Source organism: Felis catus, chromosome A1 (genome assembly GCF_018350175.1).
Source record: "Felis catus isolate Fca126 chromosome A1, F.catus_Fca126_mat1.0, whole genome shotgun sequence".
Classification (NCBI taxonomy): Eukaryota; Metazoa; Chordata; class Mammalia; order Carnivora; family Felidae; genus Felis; species Felis catus.
The window spans coordinates 227,972,585-227,987,481 of NC_058368.1; the positions used below are offsets into that span (position 1 = coordinate 227,972,585).

Below are 14,897 nucleotides of genomic sequence, written 5' to 3' on the forward strand. Positions count from 1 at the left end.
TTATTTATTTTTGAGACAGAGAGAGACAGAGCATGAACAGGGGAGGGGCAGAGAGAGAGGGAGACACAGAATCCGAAACAGGCTCCAGGCTCTGAGCTGTCAGCACAAGCCCGACGCGGGGCTCGAACTCACGGACGGACCGTGAGATCATGACCTGAGCCGAAGTCGGACGCTTAACCGACCAAGCCACCCAGGCGCCCCTAACACAGTGTCTTTCTAATGGCCAGTGCTAGTCCCCATGGCAGAGGAGAGCTCCCTGATATGAAATCTTTATTTTCTCCTTTGTAAAGTCCTTTAGGGAAGGTTCCTGGGGACGTCACACGTGCCAATGCAGGTCTTGTTCTGACAGGCAGATAATATTTAGGAAATTCTTTGTCACCTCCAGGTTAAAGCTCAAGGTTAAAACTAGCCTTGGCGTTCTAAGCTGTTGAATCAGCTGTGAAGGTACTTGACTAGGAAGCCATGAGAGAAAGCAAAGCACGACTCGTGACTCTGGGAAGATGTGCGAATTGAGGTTGAAACACTCTAAACTCCCGTTTTGATTTTTTTTTCTCCTGAAGCTAGAAACACACAAAACAGTTCGGCATTTAAACACGTTTCCAAATAAGTGGATATGGCTGGTGCCAGAAGTAACACTCGGCCGAGCCCTAACGAGACGGCACACAGTCGCGAGGCGACAGTCGGGGCTCGGTGGCCGGGAGCTCTGGGCGTCCGCTCTCCGGGCGCCGGCTCCCCGGGGGCTGCGCAGTCCGTGGGCCCCGAGGAGGCGCCCGAGCGCGGGGCGCGGGAGGAGGCAGCCGGCCCGGGCGGGGCAGCGCTCGTCGCCATGGCAACGGCGTGAGCCGCAAACAGCCGCGCCAGCCCGGCGACCCGCGGCCGGAGCGGACGCCGGGAAGCAACGCGGCCGGGGGAGGACGACGGCAGAACGGCGGAGCCCAGCGCCGGCCGGCCGGCCTTCACCAGCCGCCTGTCCCCGAGGAGCGCCGGAGCGCAGCGCCATGGACAAACCGGTAGGCTGCGCGCTCGCCCTGCGCGGGCCCCGCGCGGCTCCCACGCCGGCCCGCCCTCGCGGCGCATGCGCGGCGCCTCGCCGGCCGAGCCCGGCGCTCCCTCCGCGGGGTGAGCGCGCTGGCGGTGCCCGCGGGCTTCACCTCCGGGGCTGGGGCGTGAAAGCGCTTCCCGGAGTTTGTGGGGCTAGAGTTGCTGGGTTATGAGTTTGGCAGCTTTTCTCAGGGGTGGTGGTCAATCGTGCCCACCAGGGCATCCCTAGCATGCAAAAGCCATAGGCTCCTACCTCATTCCTGTATCTTCAACCCCTCCTCCCTCCCTCTTGCGGAAAGGCCACTTGGTGGTGGTCGGTGGCGCGGCCCCAAGCGACTCATTGTCCCATGGCGAGCATCAGGGATATCCAGGTGTGGCGGAGGCCGCTTCGGTGCCAAGTTTGCTGGCTGTTACTAGCTCTCATTGGCCCTGGGGTTTGGACGAGAGCGAATGTTTAGTTCCCTTGGAGAGAGCGGGCGGCAGAGGGAGTGGGATGTGTGCGCACAAAGCCCCATTAGGTGGTTTCCTTACGTCTTTTGCAGTTATTTGCCTCGGTGCACAGCAGATGAGAAAGGGCTGGAGACCTACGTGCATTGAAATCAGCTTTCATTTCCAATGGCTCTGTGCTCTTTCTCTCTCTCAAATGAATATTGTGGGGTGAAAAAACCCCAGTACTTGCTTTTGCATTTATCTTCGAGAGAGATGGTACTTAACATGTATTTTTCACTTACACTCTCTATAGTTCCACAACTAGAGGAATCTATTACGCGAATCATGAACTATGCACCCTAGTCAATAAAATCTGCATCACGATTTAATAAATGTAGATGTACACTTATTTAATTAAGAGCAGTGTATGTAGTTTATGTGAGTTCACTTCAACGTTTTCCTCCTCTCCGTAGATATTTACCTTACTCAAAATTAGCCGTTTTATTCTTGTGAGCATCTTTTATGGTATTCATATTAATGTCCTTATTTTCCTGTGATAAATATGTTATAAATACTTGGAATTTCCAACATATATCTATTTTGTGTTTCATTAAGACAAATTCTCATTAGTTCTTTTTCGTCTTTTTAGTGACTTCCCCCCATTTTCTGTCAGAGAAAATAGAGACCCTGAAATGACGGAGGGCATTGCTATGTGTAATACCAGTAAACCAATGACTTTTTTGCATCTTAATTAACAAAAATCCATATATTATATAATCTTACATACATTTTATCCTCTCAGGTTATAAAACATGGCTATCAACCTTATACCATGTTCTTATGCTTTATTATGCTTGCTTTAATATTGAAAAAATTAGATCACTAAAGCAGTATTGTTCCAATTTCATAAAAATAAAAAAGGGTGGCTCAGGCGGTTGGGCGTCCGACTTCGGCTCAGGTCATGATCTCATGGTTCGGTGGGTTCGAGCCCCGCATCGGGCTCTGTGCTTACAGCTCAGAGCCTGGAGACTGCTTCGGATTCTGTGTCTCCCTCCCCCTGCCCCCTCCTCTGTTCACGCTCTCCCTCTGTCTCAAAAATAAACATTAAAAAAATTTTTTTTAAATAAAAAAAATAAAAAAGGTTTGTAAATATGTATAGAAGACAGAATAAAAGGACATCCACCAAAATGTTGATATTGATTATCTCTGGCTGGTGGCATTAAAGAGGAATTTAATTTTCTTTAAACTTTTTCTATAATGAACATACATATGATAAATATATAAATATGTATACATTTTAATATAAATTATGTATTTAAATATATAAAAAAACATTTAAATAGGATATAGATATATGAGGTCAATTATAAATGATAAATATTTATATTTATAGGGATTTTGTAGTTAGAAAAATTATAGGGAAGAATGCCCCTTAAATGTTTTCATGACTTTCTTCCTCTAGAGCAAACTTAGCATTCCTTTGTAAATATTTTTTAAAGATTTTGTTAAATAATTTTTTTTAATGTTTATTTATTTTTGAGAGAGAGAGAGATTGTGAGTGGGGATGGCCACAGAGAGAGGGAGACACAGAATCTGACGCAGGCTCCAGGCTCTGAGCTGTCGGCACAGAACCCGATGCGGGGCTTGAACTCACAAACAGTGAGATCAGACCTGAGCTGAAGTTGGATGCTTCACCGACTGAGCCACCCAGGCGCCCCCAGATTTTATTTTTAAGTAATCGCTAGACCCAATGTGAGGCTGGAACTCACAACCCTGAGGTGAAGAGTCACAGGCTCCACCCACGGAGCCTGCCTGGCGACCCCTCCTTTGATAAATGTTTCTGTTTTCTGTGCACGCTGGTCACCCTGCAAACACTGTTTTGCAACTTGTGAGCTCTCCCTCAGCTAAGAGAGCAGCCTGGATTTTATGTAAATTGGAACTGGAAGGTGGTAAAATGAGCATGCCCAGATCAACGTGAAGGGCAGCAAGAATGAGAGAAATGTGCAGCTCTGTTTCCGAAACACTTTTGGTGACCTCATCAAGGCAGGTGATTGCCCTAAGCCCAGGCTGATGTGGGAGGGTTTTAGCAGCTATAAAAATTTATCTGGGAAGCTGCAAGTATGGTTTCTTTGGTCACATTATTTAGAAAATATGGAGAGAAATAGACACAGACACAAAGTGTAAGGCATGCACATGGTTACATCTGTGAAATGTGCCTGGAAAGAACCTTCGATTCCTGGGGGAAGCCAGGGGTCCCCCTGCTTTTCTCCCAGGTCCAGGAAAGAGCAAGTCTGAGGCTGGTGCCAGCATTAGAAAAAGGCTGCTGGGAGTGTGGCTATTTCGAGGAATTGGTTCCCGCTGCATAAGGAATGCTAGGGGGAAGTTTACCTGTTACATTTTCTCCTTTAGTCCTGCTAATCTCTTTCCTGGCACTGAGCTCCTGTGGCTGTTTATTTATATACCTCTGTGCTGTTTGCATTTGGCTTTACTTTTTGTAGCCTTACTTTTAACCAACAGACCAAAAAAAAAAAAAAAAAAAGGCTCCAACAACTGCTCACTCATTTCTTTATGAATAAACACCATTAGCTTCAACTTAAGAGTGAATGGCCGACCTAGGATATGCGGCTTCCCCTGACTGTTGAGTTATTCTCCTGCCAGGAGACTAGCGTTGCACATCGTGCGTGGAGTTTGTCCTCTCCCCCCAGGGGCAGGCTCATCCCACTGCCGGCTCCCACGTGTGGTTTGGCGGCAGGGAATCTGCTGAATGAAAGCTTCCTTTTTAGCATTTACTCCTCCCTGGAAAAGATGTTTGAGTGAGGCTGGGATAGGTAGGGAAGGTGGTATCAGAAGATGATGGAGCGGTTCAGTTCTACTCAACGAGCGCACCTGCTATGTTTCAAACAGTGTGGGAAGCGCACTGGGGACCGTGACTTTTGCTTTCTTCCTCCCTTCTCCCATGTTTCCGTCTCTTCCTTTCTTCCTTTATCTCTTTTTCCGTATCTCCTTTCTTCCTTCCAGGCCTTCCTTCCCTCCCTCCCCACCTGTTCCTTCTTTTCTTCTACCATTTGTGTGGAGTGTTTTCTGGCAGGCCCTTTTCTCAAATTTTCCTTTGTGACTCTGAAGCTTCCCTAACACTCAGTACACACGTAATGATATTTTCCCCCTTTTCTTGTGGGGACCAAATGAGACGAACAAATTGTGACTGTTGCCTGCTGCTTTCGGGTAACTTCCAGTGAGCTCAGTGCATCTGTCTGGCAGGAGATGGGTAAATGGATAATAACCTATTGAGAGGGGACAGAGGACATGTGGTACTTGTCGGATTCCTATAAGGACTCTGTCCAAAGGCTATGCTATCTTAATAAGTCATTTAGAAGAAACCTGCCCTTGTATCTACCCTGGATGGGGTAAAAGAATGATGATTGGATTCCCATGGGCCAACATTTGGGCCTCCGAGGCGGTAATGTGGAGAGTCAGAATGTCTTTCTTTTGGGAAGTAGCTTCCAGGTAGGGCTTGGCTGTGGGATGTGGGCAAAGCCGTCCATGTCACCCCCATGGAAATGGTTGTAGGCTTCCTTGGAATGCTTGGGCATTGCGGAAAGCACAAAATCTTACTCATGGAGGGCTGAATGCTGTGCGGGCAACTTCTGAACCTTGTGTAGCCAATTCGGCATAAAGAATAGAAGTGTGCGATACCCTGGTGTCCTGAAGTGTCCACGTTATTGTTCATTACAAAGAAACACAGGAAAGCCTAGCTCAGAGGAAGCAGTCATCACTAACTCTGGCAGTGTTCCCCCTAAGAGGGTTGACTGAGTGTCATGAACTGTGCTGGGGACTGGGGAGATGTTGGGGAAAAAATAGACCAGAGTCTTCGTCTGTGTGTGAAGCTGACAGCCTGGTGGGGAAGACAGTGTGACAGGGCATAGAAGGGGACCAGTGAGAGGTGGGAGAGGTCAGGAGGATAGAGCTCTCCAGCCAGAGCAAATGGCCCCCCCGGGGGTGGGGTGGGGGGACTAGATAGGGCCCTGATGATCATCACTGAGACAGAAGGAAAAGGAACACTCCCTTCTGTAAGTTCACGGTGCTTACTATTTAGTAAAAAGATACCAATATAACCACATGGCAGGTTTTGATAAGTATCACAGCAGACACGCTTACCAGGGGTTGAGCTGATTTGCTTTCTAGAATTCATATGTTAGGGTCCTACCCCCAGGACCCCTGAATGTGACTGTATTTGGAGATAGGGCTTTAAAAAAGGTAATTAAGGTCAAATGGGGACAAATATGTAGGCCCTAATCTAATAGGGTCGGTACCCTTAGAAGAAGAACGCATTAAGCCACAGACGCAGAAAGACCTCAGGAGGCCATGGTGACGAGGTGGCCGTCTGCAAGCTAAGGGGAGAAGCCTCAGAAGATACCCAGCCTGCTGACTCCTTGATCTTGGACTTTTAGACTCTGTAACTGTGAGAGAATCAATTTCTGCTAAGCCGCCTAGTTGGAGGTATTTTGTTACAGTAGCCTGAGCAAACATCCACCATGCCAAACAGTTGGCACGAATTATCTCAGTGAATCCCGGTTACAGCGTGGTGAGGTAGGTGCCGTCACCATCTTCATCTCCACAGCTGAGAAAATCAAGGCTACGAGCTCACCATCCCAGCGGGAAGACAGGCACGCCACACACCGCCGAAAATCCCGGACACGTTAAAATGCAAACCCACTCGGCACAGAACGTGTGTGATTGTCATGGCCGCACAGTACAGGGGCATCAGTGTGGGGCAAGACCTCAAACTGCCCTCCATCAGCCCCTGGGAGTCCTGTCTAATGACCGTCTCTCGATGGGGAGCTTCTGGAACGTGGTCAGCGCACTTGGATCCATCCGGGTTCAGTGCCCCTTGTGTGACGGATGGATGCTGCTGAACATGGACCGTGGCCCACGCACCTGCACAGCTGTTCCAGGTGCCCCCGAGGAAGCAAACAGCTGGCCTCGCGGAGAGAAGAGATGTTCCAGGCAATGTGGTGATGGCAGCAGACGGACAACTGAGGTGAGCAGCCGACTTGGAGCAAAGAGGCTGAGCCTGGTGAGGAGCTCTCAGATGGAGGTCGTTCTTCTCGAACCAGATTCCTTTTCCATCCATGCTTGGAAGTGGAGAAGACGTCAGCTCCGGGTGGCTCCTTTAGTAATGATGCCAAAGGGTAGGATAACCTTGTTTCCCGTGTCCGGTCAGGCTTTGATTGTAGGCAGTTGTTGTGTCTGGGGTTGGGTATCTTTTCGTATCTGCCACGTAGCGGGAGTCATTTTACAGCAGGGTTCCCACTCTTTTGTCTTTGTTTCTCGTGGTGCGATGGACTGTTTTGCCGAAGTTTCTTGTAGTCATGATTTTAAAGGTCTGTGTTTCTTTAACGTATCAAACTTTCTCGGCTATTAGAGAATTGAGGATGGTGATTTTCCAGGAAGGTCAATATAAATAATTAATGATCTCAGTGGTAGAATTCCTTTTCAGGGAGGAAATTGTCTTTGTTTGGGAAAAACAAATGAATGCAGATAAGTCACTAGAGAAAGGAAATGAGACCTGAGGGTAAAGCCAGGACAGCCCAGGAAAATGGCTTGTGGCAAGTTCATTGTCTGGCAATGGTGGGAGGTGAGGGGTGGAGGAGATGTGAAGGCCCTGGAGGGAAGGCTGGGGTGCCCATGGATGGAGGTTAGACAGGTGCAGTGCGCTGGAAGTCATGGAAGGAACCCCCACGCAGGGCCAGGGAATGCTGGCTGTTCATTTGGAAATTGTCTTCCCAGTTCTGACCTCTGGGGGTGGGGGGGGGGGTCCTGCCATATGCATGAGCCACTGTGTGGTTTCTGGAGTTTGAGCCATGGGCCATGTTATACTTTTGTCTCCATCCCTGCACATCTTCCTCTGAACCTTGGAGGAAGAAGCTCAGAGCTGGAGGTGATCCTGAGCCCTTCAGTCCCCTGGGGGCCGGTTGAAGTCTTGGGGAGCGCACAGAATGGGTGCTCTGGCCAGGTTCATCTTGATCGCAAGAGGCTAGTGCATCACAGATAACTGCTGGCTCTCTCACTGTGTGGGGATGTGACTATGAATTACTGATGCTGATTCCAGAGCCAGATTTACCATGAAGTAAATCTTTCTATAGCCATACTCAGGCTTTTTAAACTGTTTTTGAGGATTCATTTTATTTATGCTCTTATGCTATGAGAGGCAATACCTACATCTATCTCTATTCTGATGCGGAGTATAAATGCTTAAAAATGTTTAACCAAAGAGTCTTTTCATGGGACCAAATTCTGTGAAATCTGCATTTTGTTACCGTTTCAGTAACAATAGAGTGGATGAAATATTTGACTTTCTGGGAGTCAAAATATTTGACTTTTGCTGAGAAAATTAATCTCAGAATGCTTGGGTATTTAGTTCTCTTTTCCTAGGCTTGTGTAGACCCAGACAGTTAACAATGAGAAACCCCTCCCCATCAGTTTATTTATTACCTTTAAAATATGTTCTTAAGGGTGCCTGGGTGGTGCAGTTGGTTAAGTGGTTAACGTTCGACTTCAGCTCAGGTCATGATCTCACAGTTTACAAGTTCGAGCCCCGCATCGGGCTCTGTGCTGACAGCTCAGAGCCTGGAGCCTGTTTCGGATTCTATGTCTCCCTCTCTCTCCGCCCCTCCCCTGCTCATACTCTGTCTGTCTGTCTGTCTCTCTCTCTCAAAAATAAATAAAAACATTAAAATATATATATATGTTCTCCCATGGGGCACCTGGGTGGCTCAGTTGGTTGAGTGTCTGACTCTTGATTTTGGCTCAGGTCATGATCTGGCGGTTTGTGGATTCGAGCCCTGTGTCACGCTCTGGGGCTGACAGCATGGATCTTGCTTGGGATTTTCTCTTTCCCTCTCTCTGCCTGCCCCTGCCTGACTCTCTGTCTCCCCCCAAATAAACAAATAAACATAAAAACAAACAAACAAACCAAGGGGTGCCTGGGTGGCCTAGTCCATTAAGCATCAACTTCGACTCAGGTAACGATCTCATGATTCCAGGGTTTGAGCCCTGCGTCAGGCTCTGTGCTGACAGCTCAGAGCCTGGAGCCTGCTTTGGATTCTGTGTCTCCCTTTCTCTCCTGGCCCTCCTCTGCTCACGCTCTGTCTCTCTCTCAAAAATAAATAAATTAAAAACAATTAAAAAGAAAACAAACTAAAATATGTTCTACCTGCTTAATGAGAACATTTAGAGGGAGTAATGTACAGTGTATTTAACTTCTTTTCGAACGTCTTGCAGCATCGACATCATGATTACATTGGCTTCGTTAACTTCATAATGAGTTAGGGACCTAATGTGATCTCTGTTAGAATTTTAGATTCTCCGTTTTAAAGCTAGCATGTGCAGACAGGCACCAACAAGGAAACAGGTGGGTGCACATTGCCTATTCATTGAGGATGTTAATCATACCCCATGTTTGTGACTTCCCATTGCCCTTTCATTGGGTTATATATACTTCTAGGGTGTTAATGAATAACAAAAATAGATTTTCACTTCTCAAAAAAGAGCTTCAGTGTTTCTGGGATAAATAAGGCATCTGAAGAAGCAAATGGGTCACTGCCTAGCGGTGTCTTTTGGGTGGTTTGTTCAGTAGAGGAGTCTGACTGAATACGTTTTACCTCGGAAGTTGTAATTGTCTCGGTGACTATGCGAATATATGCCCAGTGAACTAGTACTTTAAATCTTATTATAAGATTTAAGAATGGCTAATAATGTACTCTTACCTTCTTGATCTCTTAGTATTGGGAAATCACATTAGATGAGAATGAATACCAATTGCCTGACACTTCTTCATTAAGTATGTTATGCAGGTACAGATCCATCACAAGGGGAATCCCCTGGACATAAATATAAATTCTTGCGGTGGAATTTCTTAAACACAGACTTTTAGAGTCAGCGTTTTTAGGCCATGGCACCAATGTGAAATAAACAAGGCCCAGCACATAACTAGTAAATTGGTAAGTGCAGAGAAATTAGGTTGATTTTTATGTGTTTTTGGGGCGCCTGGGTGGCTCAGTGGATTAAGCGTCCGACTTCGGCTCAGGTCATGATCTCCTGGTTCGTGGGTTCGAGCCCCGTGTCAGGCTCTGTGCTGACATCTCGGAGCCCGGAGCCTGCTTCCAATTCTGTGTCTCCCTCTCTCTCTGCCCCTCCCCCACTGGCACTTTGCCTCTCTCTCTCTCTCTCTCTCTCTCTCTCTCTCCCCCTCTCTCTCAAAAATAAACATTAAAAGAAGATTTTTATGCGTTTTTGTCAAAGGCTAAAGAGCAAAGATTAGGTGTAAATGATCTTTTAAAGACAGTGATCCAGAAATTCTGAAAAGACATATTAGGGTCTTTCCTTCATTCTTTATCTCTGTCCTTGTCTGGGTTTCTTAAGGGTGCTATGCGCGGTCTTCTGGGAGTCTGGGAATACGGTGGATGTTACGGTGAGGGTCTGAGGTGCACACTGGGATCAGTATACCTGTCGGGGAGAGGATGAAGATAATCGATCGTCTTTGGCAGACCACTGGGTTTTGAGGAATCCCAAGTATCAAAGCTGCTCAAGCAGCAGCCGCTGCCCATCCAGTCTTTGTGGACGTGGACCAGACAAACACCTCATTCTCCGGAGAGTTCCTTGTAACAAGACTTGGCGTTTGCAGCGACACGAACGATATATTTTAAAGCAATTTAATCCTTTTAAAAAAAAACCCAGCTTAATCCTCGACTATTTAAAAAAATACCCGTTTCCCGGAAGGTAGGTTAGCAGATGAGCTGGAAGGGCCACATGAACTCACTTTTCGTGAGTTTATGACACCACCTTGCCACGCTTTGGGCCTGGGTCTTCATCTCCTAAACAGCACTTGCTTTGTTTGTGTTAAGATTACCTCTTCAAAAAGTCAGTTAATTCCTGCTTTGTGTCCCGGAGGGTATCACAGCGAAATAAAGATCTTACTTCATGTTTGTTTCAGGTGACACTCAAACTTCTTTACAAAATTTAATCCTGGCCATGATTCTGAGACAAAGATGCATTCACCACTTTGGCAGAGGGGGATTTTTGCCCAAAGTCCATGCTGAGGGACGGAGGAAGTAAAGAGATGGTTTCTCCTCCTGTTTTCAGACTTCGTGAGTTTTGACCTGTGTTTGCGTCTTCTGCCTCAAATCAGAAACCCCAGCGCTGGAATTGTTAAGAGTTAAGAGCCTCCGCATCCCACCCTGCTGACTTCTCTCTTTTCCCTCCTCCTCTCCCTCCTCCCCCCTTCCTCCCCTACCTCCCCCCCCCCCCCCCCCCCCCCCCCCCCCCCCCCCCCCCCGTCCCCTGGGCTCTGATCTCCCTGCGGAGCTCCATGGGGCCAATGGGAATGATTCAGGCCCATGTCCCCTCCTCCTCTGACAGTGCTGGGTGGCCCAGCCCTTCCGGCCATCTGGCGGAGCCTGCTGGTCTGTGCACACATAGACTTCATTGGTTAACTTTCAGCCCTTGGTCTTGAAGGAGACAGACTTAAAAGAGTACCAGCTAATATTTATGGTTTCCTATGCATTCAGCCGGGCATAACACCTTTTCCTTTTTCTTTTTTTCTTTTCTTTTTCTTTCTTTTTTTTTTTTTTCTTAACACATTTTGGTTTTCTTTTACTTAGTTAAGAAGAAATTGTGACTTCCATGCTGGTCGGGTTGAGGCATGCTGTAGGGGCACAGTCCAGACTTGTAGGGTAGTGATAGTGATGGAGATTCAGCCCCTCGACACTGTTGTGCTCTGAGAGGGGCGGGGAGCTAGTGTGAAGTAATGGAGGACGAGAAAGGAAAAGGAAAAGGAAAAATCAGAGCCTCTTATTTAAGACATGTCACTTGCATGTTTCTGGATTCTTCCAGTTAATTTATTTAGGATTAACCACTTCAATGTTTGTTACCTGTTTTTCAGTTTAATTTTTTCCTTTTCCTTTTTAAAAAGCCAGATTCCCTTTAATAATAAAATTTTAGAGGCATTAAATGATCTTTTAAAGTTCGTTAAAGCCCATGCGTATTTTTCCCCGGGGCACGGTTTCTTTCCCTCTGCCTTACCTCCCTACCTCCCTTCTGTCTTCATTCTTCTTTTGCTTCCTTTCTTTCTCATTATTATTTTAATTTATTTTTCTCTTGTTTTATTAGTTAAGAACATAGACTCTGGAGCCAGATCTCCTGGGTCTGAGTCCTGGCCAAACTGTTCATTAGCTGTGTGACCTCGAGTAGGTAACTTGACCCCTCTGTGCTTCAATGTGTTAGTGTATAAAAAATGGGGATAGTAACAATAGCGACTTCATAGTCATGTGGTGAGGATCGAGTTGGTATTTATAAAGTGCTTAGAACAGGGCCCAGTAAAGTGTAATGCTAATAATTAAAATAAAAAAATAAAAACAAGACAGAAGTAAACCTAGGAAATATGGACAAAAAGAACATAAAAAATAATATGTAGGCCTATCTTTCAGTCTCAGAAATAATCACTATGAATAGTCCTTTCCCCATATGTATGTACAGGTAATTTATTTTTATTTATTTAATTAATTAATTTATTTTTTAAATGTTTATTTATACTTGAGAAAGAGAGAGAGAGAGAGAGAGAGAGAGAGAGAGAGAGAGAGAGAGAGAGAGAATCCAAGCAGGCTCTGCACTGTCAGCACAGAGCCCAGCACAGGGCTTGAACCCACAAACTGTGAGATCATGACCTGAGCCAAAATCAGGAGTCAGATGCTCAACTGACTGAGCCAACCAGGCACCCCATTTGTGTTACTTTTAAAATTTATTTATTTTTCTTAAAAAGATTTTATGTTTGTAATCTCTACACCCACTGTGGGGCTTGAACTCACAATCCCAAGATCAGAAGTCACACGCTCTACCCACTGAGCCACCCAGGTGCCCTGAAATTTATTTTTATTTTGAAAATTTTTTCTTTTTTTTAATTTTTTTTTCTAACGTTTTCATTTATTTTTGGGACAGAGAGAGACAGAGCATGAACGGGGGAGGGGCAGAGAGAGAGGGAGACACAGAATCGGAAACAGGCTCCAGGCTCCGAGCCATCAGCCCAGAGCCTGACGCGGGGCTCGAACTCACGCACCGCGAGATCGTGACCTGGCTGAAGTCGGACGCCCAACCGACTGCGCCACCCAGGCGCCCCTGAAAATTTTTTTCTTAACAAACATTCACTCGTACTCTTGGAGCCTGATTTTGTTTCCCACTTTATAGCATGTCATAAACATGTTTCAGTTTCATTACAATGCTTCCTTAACATGATTATTTTTTAAGATTCTTTTTCTTTTTTAAGTTTATGTATTTATTTTGAGAGAGAGACAGCACGAGTTGAGGAGGGGCAAAGGAGAGAGGGAGAGGGAGAGAATCCCAAGCAGGCTCCACACTGTCAGTATAGAGCCTGATGTGGGCTCAAACCCATGTACCATGAGGTCATGAGCTGAAACCAAGAGTCAGATGCTTCACCGACTGAGCCATCCAGGTGCCCCTAACATGACTGTTTTTTTTTTTTTTTCAATATATGAAATTTATTATCAAATTGGTTTCCATACAACACCCAGTGCTCATCCCAACAGGTGCCCTCCTCAATGCCCATCACCCACCCTCCCCTCCCTCCCACCCCCCATCAACATGACTTTTTTAAAAGTAATTTCTACACCCAGTGTGGGGCTCGAATTCACTACCCCACGATTGGAAGTCGCCTGCCTAACCGACTGAGCTAGCCAAGTGCACCAACACGATTTTTAACGGCTGTGTAGAATTCCATTGTACAGCTCTATAGCAAATTATTTTTATGAATTTCTTATTGTGAAGCGATGAAGGATTGTTAATAAGTATTCCTAACAAAATTATAAAGAAATGAGTTCATTTATTGTATATATATGGTCACCACATATCCCCCTGCTTCTCCTCCCATCCTGCACCCTGCACGCAGCACAGACACACCCTCCACTCCCTGGCTTTTCTACCTGCCTTGGGCGTCCAGTGACCCAGCCCGTTACACAGCCTCCATTTCTGCCCTGGCTCTATTTGAGAAATGCTTCTTATTCCAGGAGAGGCTGTAATTCAGAATACCTTGTTTAACCAGCAAACGCACAAACTCCTCCCAATTAAGGTAAAATAGAACCAAAGACCTCATCAAACACCCTAGAATAAAAAATACCTCCCTCTCAAGAGTAGGAAGCTCAGATGAGCCATAGTAAAATACACATGGCAAATGGACAAGGAAAACATTCTCTATGATTTAATAAGACAATTTCCAACTTTTAAAATTTAGAGATTTCTTAAATTCTCAGGTTATCACAAGTAAATTTCATTTTGTCAAAAGAGCAAATTCTTATCAACCAGAGTAAGAGCAGGGCCAAGCCTGGAGTGACTCTTTAGGTAAGGAAGTCAAGAAATGGTTCAAGCCCGCCACCTAGTGGCTGTTCAGGACGTGGCTTCCTTGAATTTGGCCTTTTGGGGATTTGATTTCCATGGGGCAGGTTTCTGTCGTTCACCACTGTGTTCATTTTCCTCCAGGCCAAAGTCGTCCTTATGTGAGGAGTCCCACTGAAGCCTCTGATTAAATTGTCTCATGTTTGGTAGATAACGCTGCATTAAACTTAGTATATTTGCTAAGAGGATCTTACTTTCGTCTCTTGTGTGAGAAATAGATTGGTGGTTTGTTACAAGAGTAACACTGGGAGGGAGTCAATTGTTTTATGTCTTGTGTTCATTACTATAGTATCTACTCTTACATCTTCAGTTACCAGAAAGAAAACTAGCCAGGAATTTTTTTTTCGTCTTCTTATCTCTACCATATTCGGCTTCTGAGTTTACCATAGACCTCATTTCAAATAAGAACATCTTGCAATGAGTTCCCTGAAGAGCGGAGCCTGAAGGCATGGGTTTGTGTTACCAGTTTATTAGGATTGCAGTGCTAGGCACGCACCCCGATGTTTATAGCAGTGTTATCGACAACAGCCAAAGTGTGGAAATAGCCCAAATATCCATCGACAGATGAATGGATAAAGAACATGTGGTTTGTATATACAATGGAATACTACTCAGCAGTCAAAAAGAATAAAATCTTGCCATTTGCGACAACATGGATGGAACTAGAGTGAATTATGCTAAGCCAAATTAGTCAGAGAAAGAGAAATATCATATGACTTCACTCATATGTGGAATTTAAAATACAAAACAGATGAACATCAGGGAACAGAAGCAAAATTAATATAAAAATAGGGAGGGGGACAAACCATAAGAGACTATTAAATATAGAGAACAAACTGAGGGTTGCCGGAGGGGTATGGGGTGAGGGGATGGGCTAAACGGGCAAGGGGCATTAAGGAGGACACCTGTTGGGATGAGCACTGGGTGTTATATGTAGGGGACGAATCACTGGATTCTACTCCCGGAAT

General features: G+C 45.8%; 1 protein-coding gene across 1 annotated transcript in view; it reads left to right on the forward strand.

Annotated features, from left to right (window-relative positions):
• The first annotated feature begins 703 nt into the window (after positions 1–703).
• The window catches only part of DNAH5 (dynein axonemal heavy chain 5), a 282,567-nt gene continuing 268,373 nt past the window's right edge, over positions 704–14,897 (forward strand). Inside the window, 1 exon segment of the mRNA XM_023239471.2 lies at positions 704–1,010. Coding sequence (XP_023095239.2) covers positions 999–1,010 — 12 coding nt within the window. The 5' untranslated portion in view covers positions 704–998.